At 49.3% G+C, this 17,479-nt stretch overlaps 1 protein-coding gene across 2 annotated transcripts; it reads right to left on the reverse strand.

Annotated features, from left to right (window-relative positions):
- Positions 1 to 4,212: 4,212 nt before the first annotated feature.
- On the reverse strand, positions 4,213 to 11,195 carry Pop4 (POP4 homolog, ribonuclease P/MRP subunit). Of its 2 annotated transcripts, none has more exons than XM_074057027.1 (7): positions 10,941 to 11,195; positions 9,303 to 9,355; positions 8,191 to 8,408; positions 6,906 to 6,983; positions 6,689 to 6,750; positions 5,669 to 5,770; positions 4,213 to 4,703 (listed from the first exon to the last, which is right to left on the reverse strand). In XM_074057027.1, the coding sequence occupies exons 1-7, from the start codon at positions 10,945 to 10,947 to the stop codon at positions 4,567 to 4,569; spliced, it is 657 nt and encodes a 218-aa protein (XP_073913128.1). In that variant the 5' UTR covers positions 10,948 to 11,195; the 3' UTR covers positions 4,213 to 4,566. The 2 variants fall into 2 exon arrangements, with proteins under 2 accessions (XP_073913128.1, XP_073913127.1); XM_074057026.1 differs by having other exon boundaries at positions 8,191 to 8,411.
- Between the last annotated feature and the right edge of the window lie 6,284 nt (positions 11,196 to 17,479).

Genomic DNA, 17,479 nt, shown 5'->3' on the forward strand with positions numbered 1-17,479 from the left:
CAGAGGAATTTTTGAGTGGTGAGAGCCTTGGCTGTGTTGGTCAGGAGCATGACTTGACTTCAGTGCAGTGGGAAGTCACTTGTGAGTTTTAAGCACGGGAGTGGTAGGCATGCCATGTCACAGGTTCCTCGGCTGGGATGGGTTTTGCAATGGAAGGACAGACAGATGACAATGCCTATCTCTGAAGGGGAGGGAGCGTGGTTTGCAGAGGAAAGTCAACAGCTCTGGGTTAGGATGACCACAGGACACACAAGTGTCAAGGGGAATATCTTCCACTCCCTCAACACTCATCAAACATCTGTCACGATAGGGTCAGTATATGGGGGGAGGGGGAGAGTGGGGGGTTAGAGGCATCTCAGTGAAATGACAGGTCAGACAGGATAAAGATGGAGAACTAGCACTGATGCTGCAGCGAGGCATCGTTTGAGAGGACCCATGGAGGCAAAGCAATGTAGTATTTTCCATCTTGTCCTGCTGTACCCACCCATCCCCACCAAGTTGACCCTTCTATCTGGTTCCAGCACACTTGATCCAGGTGCCATGTCACAATGCCACGCACCATGAATACCTGGAGTTAGTGAGAGTCTCCGGGAGAGTCCCTCTCTCTCTCTCCATATGCCTTCCTCACCAGGACACGGAATGGTGACCCCTATTGGCACCTGTACACTCTGGCTTCCCCCTGGGACAGCAGCTCTGACACTCCTCTGCAGGCAGCGGACTCTGTGCCTGTCTGCTTAGCAACGCTTGTCCTTCACAGCTCAAGAAAAATTACCAAGACTGTTATTGACTCTAATTTTAATTTGTCTGGCACTCTTGTTAATGATGTCTATTTAAGACAGCCATTAAAGGCCCATGAGGTTAATTAAATGGACAATTCCAATACGGTTCTATTAGAACCCCCCTCTATTCAATTAATATTATAGACATTTAACAGATGTCTTAATGAGGCATTATAGTGAAGAAATGCAAACTAAATGAACACTAAAGCCATTGTCCAGAAAGAAAGCTTTTTAGTATAATTTATAGCTTTTGAGAACATTCATGTTTACTCTTCAGAACCACCAGCCCAGTTGATGCTCATTTCCAGCATCTAGAAAATACTGACCCCAGAGCCCCAAATCCTCACTCACAGGTCAGACTTCAGAGCTGGCAAGGCCATCAGATACCATCTGGAGGCTGCAGTCCTCAAACACGAAGTAGCTGGGGTCTTGGATGAGCGCACAGCGAGCCAGGTCCCACCCCATGGGCTTCAGTGGGGCTGAGGTGCAGAGCAGACCCCGCTGTGATTGACAGGCTCTCCGGCCAGTTATCTGATGCAGGAAGCTGGTTTATTCCAATGGCCCCAGCTGATAGGTGGTGACACTGAGGCCTCAGGACTTCAGGACCTGGTGAATGATGGCAGAATTCCAAGTCCTGCCCCATGGATTAGACTTCCCAGCAGCATGTGCCTAGGCTCTCTGCCATTAATGAGCTGGGTAGAATCTCAGGCACCTCCTGTGGGCTTGAGACCCACATTTCCTTCTCACCTTCCTCCCACTTTCTGGGCTCCGTAGGTTGTGGTCCTAGAACCTCATGCTCTTTGTACCCACAACTGCCCGCTCCTGGAGCCTCCTCTGTCCACACTGCACATTTCCTCCTTTGACCAGACTGTGTTGGCCCCAGGGCCAGAGGGGAGGGAGGGGCTCAGCTATTTGCAAAGGTGAGGCGGAACTTTGCAACTCTGGATTCTGGGTACTGTGTGGAGCAGCAAAGATCTGTGGTCCTGTGTGAGCAAGCCATGCAACCCATGACTTGCTAGAAGGGCCTAGAAGGGCCAGCTCAGGGCTGGCTGGACTGGCTGCTGGAGCAGGCAAACCAGGCCAGTGGCTGAGGAGGGACCACCTGGGTACTGGGGCCTTCCATGCAGGCACAACTAGTCTGTCCTGGCTGGGAAGTCCTCATGGTTCTCATGGATGGACTTGTGCACTCCCTGAAGTTCATAAGTTGAAGCCCTATCCCCCAATATGACTTTTATTTGGAAACAGGGTCTTTAAGGCCACTGGGTGGCCTAATCCCATAGGACCAATGTCTGTTGTTTTGAGATAGACCCTGGAGATTGTGCTGTCCTTGCACACAGAGGACACAGCACAAGAAGATAGTGAGAAGGTGGCTATCTGCAAGCCACACCCTTCTATCAGAAACCAAGCTGGACAGCACCTTCACCTTGGACTTTGAGCTTCCAGAGTGTAGAAGAAATCAACTTGTTGATTGGCCCTGGATCTGTGGTGTTTTGTTACATGGGTTTAGACTGACCCGCCATGACCCTTGTGTGCTACCCTTTCTCCTCCATGTGCCTCATCTTCCCACACCCTCGTCCCCAGGCTCTGGCTTCCCTCTGCAGGCTGAGCAGCAGCTGTGTCTTGACCCTGGAGTTGGAAAGGGCCCTAGGACCTGATCACTCTTTGGAGAACAGTGTGTCACTGGGCTGTCTTCTGGTTCTGTGGCCTCCCGGCACAGTCCTATCCTGAAGTGAGAACTACTCTGTCCATAGGCCTCTCTGGCCCCTTCTCTGGGGTACAAGTTTCTTGGGTTCCTGGTTTACATAAGGCAGAGTTAGCTGTGGTGTGTGGGCCTGTATAGCAAGGCTGGGGTTCTCCTGCAGTCCTGCTCAGGGGGTGGGGACAGATGAGATCACTTAGTACCTCTTTCCCTCCATGACAAGCCCCTAGCTGCAGCCTGCAGGGACATGACCATCCCTGTTCCTCACTCCTGCTTTGGGCAGCAGTCAGTACAGTGTCATTAGGACCGGAGCCCTCTGCCTGGGAGGACCATGCCTGGCAAACATGGCAGGTGAGCATCTTACTAAGTCTCCTTTGGCATGGAGGAAACAAGTGTGGGAATCAAACAGCCACTCACACTTGAGTGTGTGCCAAATCAAAAACAGATTTCACATGGCAAGTGGTACTGACAACTTTTCTGGAAAGCAACTGTGTATTTATACAGCATTGGGTGCCTTTTACATTGCAGGGGCGTGGGGACAAGGGCCGGCTAGGGAAGCTGTAGCACCTAGGTATCTATACATGTAGCACTCAGATGGCCGGGAAAACAGAACAGAGATTCCTGCAGTGGGAAGCAGGTCATGAAGGGAGTACACCACGTGCATACTGAGCCACCCCACAGTGAGCAGAGCTCCCCAGCCGGACCTCTGGGTTCAGTCCCATTATCCCACTCATGATGCTTGGGCAATAATCACGGCCAGTCCTACACATGGAACAGCCACAGCCTGGGATGCAGTCACCATGCCAGGTGCCCCTGTCTGCAGCTAATCTGGGCTGGGCTGTCTCCTGGCTCATGTGGTCTCTGCTCCATGGGCTGTGTGCTGATGGGACAGAGTAGTTGAGCTGTCTGAGACACCTGGTGAGCAGTGAGCATCACACCCCAATGGCGGCACGGCCAGGCTGAGCCACTGGACTTTCTGCTTTCCTGACACAAAGAAGTCAGTGCTTACTGACACACCATTTCTGACAGGCAGAGGCGAACACAGCCTCTTCCCTGACAGAAGCAGCACCTGGATCTGCTTCTGCCCTCCCTCTTTGTCAGTAGACACTTGTTCCCAAAAGGAAGGGGTAACGGTCCTTCTGAGCCACTGTTCTGACCTGTGTGGCTTTCCTAATGTCAGCATGGGGGGCTGGCCTTTTCCATGTTTCTCGCACTGGCCTCAGGCCTGAGCATCCCTGGTCCTACGCAGAAGGTCTTCTTCTGACCTTCCAGAGTCAGGTTGAAAAAACCAAGGCTTAAATAGAGCTAAGATGTCAACAGGTGCCACTATTATGGATGCTGGCACTCCTAGCGGGTTAGACCTTAGAGAGGCATGTGGTCAAGCTACCTCTGCAGCCCACTGGACTCAGGAAGGAGAGTGCTGTTATAGGATTAGTCACCTGTACTGGAATCTTGCTAACTAGTACAAACAAACCTGCATCTGGCCACCCTGTTCTAATTCCTGAGAGAATGAGCCCTGTCACTCAGCAACCTCCCTATTCACCTCTCTCTGATGTCCTGAAACAGCACGGTCAGCCTTGGCACAGCCTGCAGCCTGGTGGTGGCAATACAAAGTGAAATGTTACAGACACACTGACCACTGAGAGGCAGCATCTACAGGATGATTTAAAGCCCGATGTGGGTGCGCCTCTGGGCACCCTCCCCTTTCAACCTGGCTGAGCTATGGAATGGCTCTTTTATTTGAAGCCTGTTTATGCCCACAAGTTTATTTTATCATTACATAAAAAATGGATTCATCACACAGAACATCAGAAAATGCAAAAGTATGAAAAGATGCATGCTAACAGTCACACTCTTTACGCCAGCCAGGGTTAATGTCTTCTGCCAGTCTTTTCTCTTGGGCATTGCTGGAAATTTAAAACGACAATTTCTCCAGTCCTGACTTGTGCACACCATGTGCTGTGTGTCTCCGCACGTCACTGCAGGCACCTGGCTGGGCCTGGTCTATAGCAGAGCCCTTCACTGAAAGGTGGGTATGGGGCGTTGGCAGTCCTCACTGGCCATGTGGCCGCCTCAGTGGCAAAGCACTCACAGGTCTATCGTCCCCCTCACCTTGAACTTCCTGGCAGACCGCTCACTTGACCGGAGCTGGAACTTGCTCCCGTAAATGCAGGAAACAAAACCATCCACTTCTATAGTGAACACGCAGTTTAGCTTGGGAATGACTGAAACCAAACAAAAAAAACCAAAAACCAAAACAAAAAAAGTCACAGTAAACTCACCTCTGGGAAACGTCACTCATAAAATATCTGTATTAAAAAAAATACCAAAAACCAAGCAGATAGGAAGTGGGGAAACCCAGGAAGGGAGCCCAGGATCACACAGGCCATCCTGCCCTATGGCCACATCAGCCAAATTCTAAATATAACTCAGCACCTGACTGTCAGGGTCAGAGGCTGGAACCAAACTCCAGAGCCAGAGTTCTCAGATCAACTGCAGAAACAGGTTTTCCTACATAACCTCCTTGGGCCAACTTATGCCCTAGGGGAAGCGTCTGTGAACCACCTTCTGTGAACAGAATAGGCAGAAAATGGAAGGAAGCAGTGAGAGTACTCAAGTTTCCAAATTCAAGATCAGATGGCAAAGCTCCTGCCTAGCAAGCTGGAGGCCCCGAGTTCAAATCCCAGTTCTGCCAAAAAAAGAACAGGGTCTGGAGTGTAGCTGTGCAGTCCTGCACAAGGCCCTGGGTTCCCTCCTCGGCACTGGAAACAAAACAAAACAAAAGGAACAAATCCTGCCAACTGCTGTTTGAAGTGTCTGGGTTTGTGGTAAGGTGGGTACAGAATTCCCGGAGGACCCCAAGTGTCTGCTCTTGATGCTGGCCACAGTGTTGGTACAGAGTGTGGTTCTCAGGGCCCCAGGGACAGATGCTACTTTGGTTTCCTATGCTGCTGGCTTAGTCACTCAGTCTGGGAGGCAGTGACCTTGGCAGGTAGAGGGCAACAGCTCCACCCTCCAATCTTCCTGCTAGAGACAAAGAGTGGGGTCTCTACAGTCTTTAAGGGAGTCAGTAAGAATCTGCAGCTGCCTGACTCCACAGCCCAGGGATATCCCTGAGCAACAGAAAGAGGGATGAGGCGGTGTGGGGAGGGCCTGAAGCCCATGTGTCCCCAGGGACATGGACACACACCTTTCAGCCGATCTTCTTTGGTGATGATCTTGAAAACATACTTGGTTTCCTGCAGGAGGATTCCTGTCACTCCCACGTAGGAGGGGCACTTGGACTTTGTGACTGCAAAGGAGAAAATCATTACAGTGCTGGGACAGCCACAGCTAGCCAGCCTGAGGGGTGGGAGCTGGCCTCCTCTGAGCTAGCTGAGGAAGAAGACATGCATCCAAAGGGTGGAGAGGTCACTTTTAAGACTCTCGGGGAAAGTGACATATGAGAAGGGACTCAAATAACAGCAGAGAATTCAGTGCAGGAGCACGCAGAACTCTCCAGGTACAAGGAGCACACGCAAAACCACAAGTGAGGCAGCCACACCTAGTGTGAGAAGCAGAAAGGTGGTCAGTGTGGCCAGACCTGCTGCCCAAGAGTTTTATGTTCACAGGATGGGAAGCTGCCACAAAGTGTGAAGTAGGGACATGGTTGATTCCTGTATAAGGCCTTCACACTGGCTGTGGTATGGGTGTATGTGTGGGGGGCGTCAGCTTCAGTGGAGATGGTGGTGTTTGGATTCGGGTACTAGGACATGCTCGTAGGGGTAGGTAAGAGAGACTCGCACACTTCCTAGGATGGGGGGCTGAATCAGGATAAACAGGGGCTGCGTTAACCAAGATGGAGATGGGGGAGACCAGGGGAGGACGGACCTGAGGAGGAACAAGAGTTCCATTTTGGACAGGGAGAGGATGAGGAGTTTCCTGTACACCAAGAGGTTACATCTGGTGGAGAATGGGGAAGGTCTAACTACAGAAGTCAACTTGGGAGGGCTGTTACAGCTGACGCTGGAACCTTGGGACTGGATGAGAGGCACTCTGCTCAGGATTCCTGGCCAGGGTGGGGCCAGCAGACTGCATGCAGAGGCCCGCAGAGGGTTTGGAGTGGGTCCCTCTCCGACCCTGGTGCGGGGATCTGGAGACTCCACAAGCAGTCGCTGCTGGGGAGTACCACTGGGTGCATCTAGATGACCCTGTGCTCTTTGCAAATTACCTGAAATCAGAGCCCCATGAAGGTCAGCCTTCAGCAGCTTGGCCTGAATCATCTGTGGCTGCCTGTGTGGAACAGAGAAACCATAAAGCTTCAAACGGAGAACCAAGCCCGAAAATGTGTGGCCAGGCAGTGCGTACAGCTGGCTGCTAAGGCTCCCTGTAATACAACGACCCCTGGGCTTGGGACGGCCCCACACAGTCTTGGACACACAACTCACGTGTCTGGCTTGAGACCATTGCACAGGTCCCGGATGTACTGCTTCCAGAGTTTGTGCAGAGGGAGGAAAAGGCTGTACCTATAACAAGATCAGAAACGGGTGAAGGTTAAACATCAGTTTGCGGGGTGGGGGTCAGTGTCTGAAAAGCACAGAGCTTGGCCTGATGCCAGGAACAAAGGCCTGGGGACACAGGGATGGGTGGGGTGTGGCACCTCCACTTGTCTTTTCAAGCCTCGATCTCCTCACTGGTAGAACCTTTGTGAGGCTGGGTTTCTGCTATCAGGAAAAAGAGAGGCCCTTCTCTCCCTGCCCATCCTTCTTGCGGGCAAAATGCAGCCATGATGACTGGAGTGCTGGAAGAGTCCCAGCCTGTGAGGAGCAGCTGAAGGTGGTGACAGCTGCCTGGCAGGGTCTGATGGCTATGGCCACCCAGGTGTTGCTTACGCAGACTTCTTCTCATGAGGGAGATGAACATTAGTCTTGTTTAAGGCACTGATACCGTGAGGCTTTCTGTCACATGGAAGAGCACCGAGTGAGCCCTAGTGGCAGGAGCAGCTGACTCTGGACCCTCAGGTGTGGTAACAGGGCTGTGTGGCAGGTGAGTGAGCAGTGGAGGTGGGGGTGGGGTTCATCTGGGGCCATTACCACTCTACTGGTGCCTTGTGGGGACTCTGTTAACATGATGCCATCAACCTCAAGGCCACAACGAACTCCGCCCCCAGGACCCTAGCGAGCAGTCAGAGCAGCAGTAACCACTTCCTCTGCTGGAGACAGGGCGTTTCCTGAGAGGTCGGGCACTGTGGCCCACAGCACTGTCATCTGGGATAAGAAGGCCATCTGGCTACAAGTCTCCAAGCAAAAGCCCGTAAACAGTTGTGAGACCTGTCATTTTCAAGAAGGGGTGGGTGGGTGTCAGCCAGAGGGAGGCCTCCCACCACATGGTGACGCATTCTAGTCAGAAGCTTCCAAAACGTGTGGGCAGCACCTTCCTTGGTGATAGCCCTGCCTGGGTGACTCTGACTAGTGATATTAAAAACTGTACGGTATATATTAAGAAATAGCAGTTCCGTTCCTCTTTTCTAAGAAAGTTGAGACAAAACAGCCAGTTGCCATAGGTACCAGACTCACTGAGGCATCCTTCTTTTTAATTGAGGTCAGGACAGGAGGCAGACTGGGAGAGAATGGACTACCGAAAGCCAAACCCAAAGGCAGCAGCATTGAGTAAAGGAAGGCTGCCCCCTCGTGGCCAATGGTGGAGAGGCTCTCCTAGCCGGGGTGGGCTTACCTCTGCTGCTCAGGTTTGATGTCAAACAGCCTTAGGCTTCTCCTCTGCCTGGCAGATAGGCCTTTGGACTTCTTCTTTTCCTTTTGCTTCCGGCGAGTGAAGTACTCCAGGACGACGGCCTTGCGCTGCAGCTGGTCCTCACAGGCTCGCTGGCTCACGTGGGGCATGCTGCGTTTCAGGAAGGCCCTCACGAAGGCTTCCGCCCGCTGGGCTCCGGGCTGCTACAGGGGGACACCCGTTGTGTGGTCACTGCTCTAGTCTGGGCCACTCCCAAGAGCCTCTGTCTTCACTGACCTGCCACCACCCAGCGAGGCTCACCACAAGTCCCCCTGCCAAGTGTTTGCCACCAACAGCTGCTAACATGTAAAAGCCACATCCACGTGCCAACCCTGACACTTTGTCACAGCCATGTCCACCACTGACTTCCTGTCCTGCTTCTCTCAGTTATTCTGCTGAGGATAAAAAGCCTTCACATTTGGTAGGAGGTGGGGATTGGGAGGATTGTGGTTTGAGACCAGCCTGGGCAAAAAGTTGGCAAGACCCCATCTCCAGCAATGACTGGGCCAGCTACACAGGGAGGCACAAACAGAAGTATGGTGATCCAGGCTGGCTAGGCATATTTTTATCTAAAAAATAACCACATTGGGGTATACTTCAAGTGGTAGAGCCAACAAGCAGGAAGTGGAGTTAACTCCTAGTACCACACACACACACACACACACACACACACACACACACACACGCCTTTGTATCTGGAAGAAGACTGCACTCATCCTGGGCAGGGAGGAAGCCCGAGCAATATATGCCTAAGATACCTAACCAGTCATGAGCACGTGAAAGTGACTCAGCAGAGAACCACGTCATGGCTGTGAGGGAAAGGACCCTAATGCTAGGGAAAACTAAAAGGCCAGGTGCTTGTGGAGGTCAAGTTCATCACGGCTGACTTTGGCACAACAGGACGGGAGGCTGGCATGTGGTGATGTCAGCATCACAGACCTTGACAGAGTAAGATACGGGAAAGAGAGGTGAAACCAGAAGAAAAGGCTTAGAAGCTACCAGGCCATCTCTGCCACCACCTCTGCTGCTCCCAGACCTCCTGCCAAAAACTGTACCTGCAAGTCATACTCCTTTGCCTCTTTCTGAGAAAAGGCATGGTAGATCACACCTGGGGGATTAAAGAAAAAAAGAAGAAATGATCAATTCCTGCTGGGTATAGGCCCTGTACTCAAGGCTTTCCTACCTGTGAAAACAGGTAGGCTTATCAGATGCCTTTTTTTCCCCTTCTTCTTTTCTGCAGTGCTGAAGATGGAACCCAGGGCCTCTAGTGTGCCATGCAGTTCTAGGACTAAGCTACACCCCCGGCCCTCTTGGATGCCTCTTTTCCTGCCCACTGGCCATGTCTAATCCTAGAAGCTTTAAGCGTGTGGTTTGAGGAGTGCCTCTCAAACTTCAATATGTCTAGGACCCTCTGGAGTCTTACTAAAACAAACATGCGGTCCCTACCCGGACCCTCACTTCTACCGAGTTCACAGATGCTACTGCAGGTCACACTGACAGCTGTCTTGGCTTGAAGAACACAGTTAAAAGCTTGAGCAGTTGCTAAGTCTAATGGACTCACTGAAAAGTTACGTGGTGGCTGTTCAGGGTGCAGACGGCTGGAAATATTTTGCTGACTGTAAGATTTTCCAGCTGGGCATGGTGGTTTACGCCTATAAGCCCAGCTATGTGGGAGGTGTAGGTAGGAGGATCACAGTTCTGGGGACAGAGTATGGGTGTGAATGAGGGACAGAAGAATGGGGACAAAGGCCTGTTTAAGGGCCAAGGAACCAGAAAATATAGTTCACACCACATGAGATAAATGTCATTGCTGCTTGCTGTGGTTCAAGCAAACCAGGGTGGTTACAAGGCTCATCTACAGAACCTAGCTCTCTCTCAGATGACAGGTGGAGACTCCAGCCTGCTTGCAAGGAGAAACTTGCAAGGCCTGGGATGCATTGCGCATATATGTATATACATATATGTATCTATACATGCATCTCATTACACTTCCTTTTTTTAAATTAAAAAAAATTTTTTCCTTGTCATCACACTTCCTGAACGATCCAGTTACTGTGCACATGAGAAACTTGGAGTCCAGGTATGCGGGACACATGGCGGTGGCAGGGGGTGGAAGCCATCCGACCCGAAGTCCCATCTTTATGGCGTCCACACTGCCTTCTACAGCTGTCGCCCTTGGTGCACCCCTTCTCTGCTCCATCTCAAGGCCTGGGTTAGTGACATCACTCCCAGCTGCACAGGAGGCGGGGGAAGAGCCTGGCGGCGGTGGGGGCGGGGCCCTGGCCGGGTCACGACCTCGGAGGCCCCTCCCCCAAGAACCCGCCCTCTGCGGACCTTCAAGCCCAGGTCAGCCCGCGGTCTGGGGCTCAGTTTCTTCTTTCTTTTTGCGGTACTGGGGCTTGAACTCAGGGCCTACACCTTGAGCCACTCCACCAGCCCTTTTTTTGTGTGATGGGTTTTTACAAGAGAGGGTCTCGCGCAATCCCCCCGATCTGTCTCCTGAGTAGCTAGGGTCTCGGTGGCGTGAGCCATCGGAGCCCAGCTGGCCACCCGTTTTTTTTTTAACGTAAGGCGGTACAGTTCCCGTGGACTCTGCCGCGACAGGTAGCCCTGACACATCGCATCCAGCAGCATCAAGTTCCCCACACTTATATCCACCCCGGCCCCATATCGAGGCCCTCAGCCCCGCTTACTCTTCATGGTCCGACAGCTTCCGGTGCGCTCTGATGACGTCTCTCTTTGGCCTCGCTCACTTTTCCTCTCTTCTCTTTGCTCAGTCGCTTTCAGCCGCCAGGAGCCTCTCTTGAAAAAGTTTTCTCTGGAAAAGTTCCTTGCGCCTCAGGCCCGCCGGTACACGTGACCCACCAGGCGAGCCCACTCCTGCGGGCAGCGCCTCGGAGACGCGCGGAGCTCGGAGACGGTGCCGCCCTTGACGTCACAGACGCGCGCCGAGCTGCGCGGCGCATGCGCCGGGGTTCGTCTGCGCAGCCGCGGGAGGCGCGCGTGCGCGCGGGCTGCGCTGTGGCTGCTACTGTCTCGCTGGCCTCCCAGCTTGCGAGCAGTCGGGTTGGGTTAGCGCAGGTGGAATGCTGATGAAGACCTGGAGTGCAGCCGGGCGAGCCGACGTGGAGGGGATACGAGGGCGGCTGGGGGCCAGGGACGGCGGAAGTGGGGCGGGGATGGTCTGTGGGGTCTCGGATTACGGTTCTTAATGATGGGCCGAGGCGGCTCCTGCTGCGGAAAACAGGCAGCGCGGTTGGGCCAGGTGGCTGAAGGTCCACTGCCGTTTCTGGTACTAGTTTCCCATCGCCTTTTCCTATGTGTGAAGAGACTGGGGTTGACCTTGATGGTTGCAGAAAGCATGTTTTGTTTTGCTGAGAGGATCTCGCTGTGTAGTTCAGCCTGACCTCGTACTCATGATTCTCCTACCGCCAGCGTGCTGGGATTACAGACCTGCACCATCACACCCGGCTTAGAAAGCTTTTTTTGGAGGGGGCGGCACTTGTAGGCAGGGGCTCTTACCGCTGGAGCTATTCTGCTAGCCCCCTTCCCCCTTTTTTTGTGACGGGTTTTTACCAGATAGGGTCTTGCAAACTATTTGCCCCTGTTAGCTTTGAACCACGATCCTCCTGAGTAGCTAGGATTACAGGTGTGAGTCAGCCATGCCAGGCTTAGAAAACATTCTTGAGGTTTAGAAAATTAGTTTTCTGTCAGTATGATAAAGGTTTTATTGCTCTGGGTGAAATTGGAATTTTGCACGCCAGGCCCAAACATCTGGGCTTCAACATAACGACGTTCGCCACTCGCCATTTTATGCCAAATAAAGAGAGATGGTGAAGGCAAAGAAAGATTTATTAGACGGCCTGGGACATGCCCTGGGAAGAGGCAAAGTAAGCACTCAGCTCAGCTTCAGCCATATTTTTGGGTATAGACATGAGGTATAGTTTAAATAGACAAATAACTAAGGGCAGGGGACAAAGGTATGCCCAGTTGCACACCCCCAGTCACAGGTGTGGCCTGATTGGTCATTTTCTCAGTTCTTGCTCTCTGAGGGTTCTGGAGAAGTTTTTTCATGGCTGTCATCACTTGAGGGGAGCCATCTGGTTCCCATGAGATGATGCCTCCTGCTCTAGGGTGAAGCCTCGTCATTATAGGTCATTGTCCTCATTTGGAGAGGTGGTCTGTCCTGCAAGTTTCCAGTGTTCCTTATGGGAAGTTTCGGTCCCTTGTCATAAAGATGTTATGGATCATTCCTGACCTTCTTTGATTCCAAGGAGGCTGCAAGAGAGAATGGCTCAGAGCAAAGGACAACTGGTAGAAAATGGAGACAGAGATGTCAAGCTTTTCTCTTGTGTTTAGTTCATTTTGGGCCCAAGTAAGGAGTCAGTGCTTTTCAGCAAAAGCAGTTTAAGCACCTCTTACATGGGGAGAGGTCCAGGTGTGACCTGCGGGTTGTGCAGAACTCTGTGGCCTTAATCACTGCTGAGTGCTGGGCTGGGCTGGGTGCTGGGAGGGAGAGAAACGCAATATGACCCCTGTACTTGAAGGCAGCCATTGTTAACTGAGTACAATACAAACTCCTTTTAAAGAGGGAGAAAACAGTTTCAGGGAAACTGGACATGTGTGCACAGATCCTAGTTTAAGAAACACAGGCTTAAAGGTTTCTTAGGGTCATTACCATGGGCCATTTTGATCTTACATGTAGAGTGCAGAGCTGGACATTGTGGCCCACACCTGTGTCCCAGCCCTGGGGAGGCTGAGGCAGGAGGATGGCTAGCTGGAGGCCAGCCTGAGCTATGTGGTGAGATCGGTTTCAAAACACAGGCCTGGAATGGAAGGCAATGTGGCCTCACCCAGGTGAGCTTAAATGTATTTCATATGTAAATTTCCATCAATTGGAAAACATTTAAGACAAAATGTATTCCATGTGTACATAACCTTGGATAGTTCTTGGGGACTGATACTGTGTGAACTACCAAATGGGAGCCATATTCTTTTTTATTTTTATTGGCAAATAAAATTTATGTGTATTTATGGCACACAGCACGATGTTTTTAAATGTATACATTGTGGAATGGTCAAATGGAGCTAATGAACATGAATTACCTTTTAAATGCCTGGATTCTGTAATTAATGTGTTGCTATTTCTGTACAAGTTTCCTTTTTTTTGGCGGTCCTGGGGATTGAACTCAGGACCTTGTACTTGCTAGGCAGGTGCTGTACTACTTGAGCCATACCCTCAGCCCAAGCTTCAACTATTAATAAGAGTTTATCTGTGGAAATGAGTAAACCCAACATCCATTTGTCTAATAGCCCCTGACAATATAGCAGGAAAAGTTTCCAGCATTTTCCTCCACTTTTGGATTAAAGAGACACGATTCAAGTAGCACTTCCTGTTGTTGCAGGAATCTCAAACTGAGATACAGGACACTGAGGGTTTAGCAAGAAGCAACATTTATTGTGCCAACACAGACCCAGATGACTTGTGTCCAAAGGCTAAGCCCCGAGAACAAAGAAGTCTCACCTTATGTACCCTTGCAAGCAGGTTACAGAAGCAAAAAGCAAAACTCAACCCACATATGGCTGCATGTGACTTCATTGGCTATTTCAGTTCCCCAGTGCTATGTGACCTTCATGTTTCGATTCTTTAATTTTTCTCTCTCTGCTTTGCCATCCCTTACCCGTCTCATTATCAGAACACAGCCTGTCTGTTTCTCTTCTGGCCATCCTTCCTGCTAACACTGTCATTTTAAGAAAAGATGGTGGTGTGAAAGAAATGCCACCCAGTCTGCAGAGAGAGCATGGCAGTGACCGTTGTGATCTGCCAAGTCAAGAAGGTTACTGCATTATTTTGTATAATGTATCTGTACATATGTGTATACACATTCATAAATATATACACATATATAATTCTGCACTTTTTTTCTTTATTTTGTGTTTTTGACATGAGGTCTTGCTATGTTGCCTAGGCTGTTGTCAAACTCCTGGGCTCAAGTGATCCTCCCACCTCAACTGCCTGCATGCTGGTATTGCAGGAGTGTGCCACCACACCTGGCTGTTTTTTCTAAATGATTATACCTATCATCTCAATAGATGCAGAAAAAGCCTTTGATAAGATCCAACACCATTTCATGATAAAAGCTCTAAGAAAACTAGGACTAGAAGGAAAGTTCCTCAACATTATAAAAGCTATATATGACAAACCTACAGCCAGCATTATACTTAATGGAGAAAAACTGAAACCATTCCCTCTAAAATCAGCAACCAGACAAGGATGCCCACTAGCTCCACTCCTATTCAACATAGTACTGGAATTCCTAGCCAGAGCAATTAGGCAAGAAGAAGGAATAAAAGGAATACAAATAGGTAAAGAAACTGTCAAAATATCCCTATTTGCAGATGACATGATCCTATACCTTAAAGACCCAAAAAACTCTACTCAGAAGCTTCTAGACATCATCAATAGCTACAGCAAGGTAGCAGGATATAAAATCAACATAGAAAAATCATTAGCATTTCTATACACTAACAATGAGCAAACTGAAAAAGAATGTATGAAAACAATTCCATTTACAATAGCCTCAAAAAAAAAAATCAAATACCTAGGTGTAAACCTAACAAAAGATGTGAAAGACCTCTACAAGGAAAACTATACACTTCTGAAGAAAGAGATTGAGGAAGACTATAGAAAGTGGAGAGATCTCCCATGCTCACGGATTGGTAGAATCAACATAGTAAAAATGTCTATACTCCCAAAAGTAATCCACATGTTTAATGCAATTCCCACCAAAATTCCAATGACATTCATTAAAGAGATTGAAAAATCTACTGTTAAATTTATATGGAAACACAATAGGCCACGAATAGCCAAGGCAATACTCAGTCAAAAGAACAATGCAGGAGGTATCACAATACCTGACTTCAAACTATATTACAAAGCAATAACAATAAAAACAGCATGGTACTGGCACAAAAACAGGCATGAAGACCAGTGGAACAGAATAGAGGACCCAGATATGAAGCCACACAACTATAACCAACTTGTCTTTGACAAAGGAGCTAAAACTGCTGGGAAAACTGGTTAGCAGTCTGCAAAAAACTGAAACTAGATCCATGTATATCACCCTATACCAAGATTAACTCAAAATGGATCAAGGATCTTAATATCAGACCACAAACTCTAAAGTTGGTACAGGAAAGAGTAGGAAATACTCTGGAGTTAGTAGGTATAGGTAAGAACTTTCTCAACGAAACCCCAGCAGCACAGCAACTAAGAGATAGCATAGATAAATGGGACCTCATAAAACTAAAAAGCTTCTGTTCATCAAAAGAAATGGTCTCTAAACTGAAGAGAACACCCACAGAGTGGGAGAAAATATTTGCCAGCTACACATCAGACAAAGGACTGATAACCAGAATATATAGGAACTTAAAAAACTAAATTCTCTCCAAACTAATGAACCAATAAAGAAATGGGCAAGTGAACTAAACAGAACTTTCTCAAAAGAAGAAATTCAAATGGCCAAAAAACACATGAAAAAATGCTCACCATCTCTAGCAATAAAGGAAATGCAAATTAAAACCACACTAAGATTCCACCTCACCCCTGTTAGAATAGCCATCATCAGCAACACCACCACCAGCAGGTGTTGGCGAGGATGTGGGGAAAAAGGAACCCTCTTACACTGTTGGTGGGAGTGTAAACTAGTACAACCACTCTGGAAAAAAATTTGGAGGCTACTTAAAAAGCTAGACATTGATCTACCATTTGATCCAGTAATACCACTCTTGGGGATATACCCAAAAGACTGTGACACAGGTTACTCCAGAGGCACCTGCACACCTATGTTTATTGCGGCACTATTCACAATAGCCAAGTTATGGAAGCAGCCAAGATGCCCCACCACTGACGAATGGATAAAGAAAATGTGGTATCTATACACAATGGAATTTTATGCAGCCATGAAGAAGAATGAAATGTTATCATTCGCTGGTAAATGGATGGAATTGGAGAACATCATTCTGAGTGAGGTTAGCCTGGCCCAAAAGACCAAAAATCGTATGTTCTCCCTCATATGCGGACATTAGCTCAAGGGCAAACACAACAATGGGATTGGACTTTGAGCACATGATAAAAGCGAGAGCACACAAGGGAGGGGTGAGGATAGGTAAGACACCTAAAAAATTAGCTAGCATTTGTTGCCCTTAACGCAGAGAAACTAAAGCAGGTACCTTAAAAGCAACTGAGGCCAATAGGAAAAGGGGACCAGGAACTAGAGAAAAGGTGAGATCAAAAAGAATTAACCTAGAAGGTAACACACACTCACAGGAAATCAATGTGAGTCAATACCCTGTATAGCTATCCTTATCTCAACCAGCAAAAACCCTTGTCCCTTCCTATTATGGCTTATACTCTCTCTACAACAAAATTAGAAATAAGGGCAAAATAGTTTCTGCTGGGTATTGAGGGGGTGGGGGGGAGAGGGAGGGGGCGGAGTGGGTGGTAAGGGAGGGGGTGGGGGCAGGGGGGAGAAATGACCCAAGCCTTGTATGCACATATGAATAAAAAAAAAAAAACCAAAGGGAAAAGAAACAAAAAAATAAATAAATAAATGATTATACCTGGCAAATTTGGGAGGGATGGGCCTTTGTGCTTTTCCACACAAGAAGCACTTGTCTGTAACATAAATCGAAAACATTACAGGTTGAGTAGGAGCCAGAAGTGTTTCAGATTTTAGAGTTTTTTGGGTTTGGGGGTATTTGCACAGATTTGCTGATTGAACACTCCTCTGAATACTTAAAATCTGAAATGCCCAAGAATAGGAAGTGCTCAAAGAGCTTTGGGTTTGGGGTTAGAGCTTGTCCTGGGCCCAATTCCTGGGGAGCTTTGGGCACTCTGCGAGGTGATGCCTAAGCTGAAATGGCCCAGCAGACACAGCATGGGTTGGAAGATGAAGGCCATTGCCTGTATCCTCACAAAGATGGAAGACTGTGACACAGGATTCCCAGCTTCCTGGCCCTGCTTTGCACTCGATCTGAACACTTGTCACAGTAGAGTATTGGCAAGGGGAGATGGGGGCCTGGGGGTGGGGAGAACCTGGAGTGGCACTAGGGGTCAAGTATTCTCTAGTTGTGGAGGTGCACAGGTAAGGTGCTCCTGCCAACCTTGGGTCTTCCTTCCCTCCCTCCCTCCTCCCTTCTCCTGGGTCCTTTCCATTTCCTTTCTCCTTTT

The sequence above is a fragment of the Castor canadensis genome, chromosome 16, assembly GCF_047511655.1.
Source record: "Castor canadensis chromosome 16, mCasCan1.hap1v2, whole genome shotgun sequence".
Lineage (NCBI taxonomy): Eukaryota > Metazoa > Chordata > Mammalia > Rodentia > Castoridae > Castor > Castor canadensis.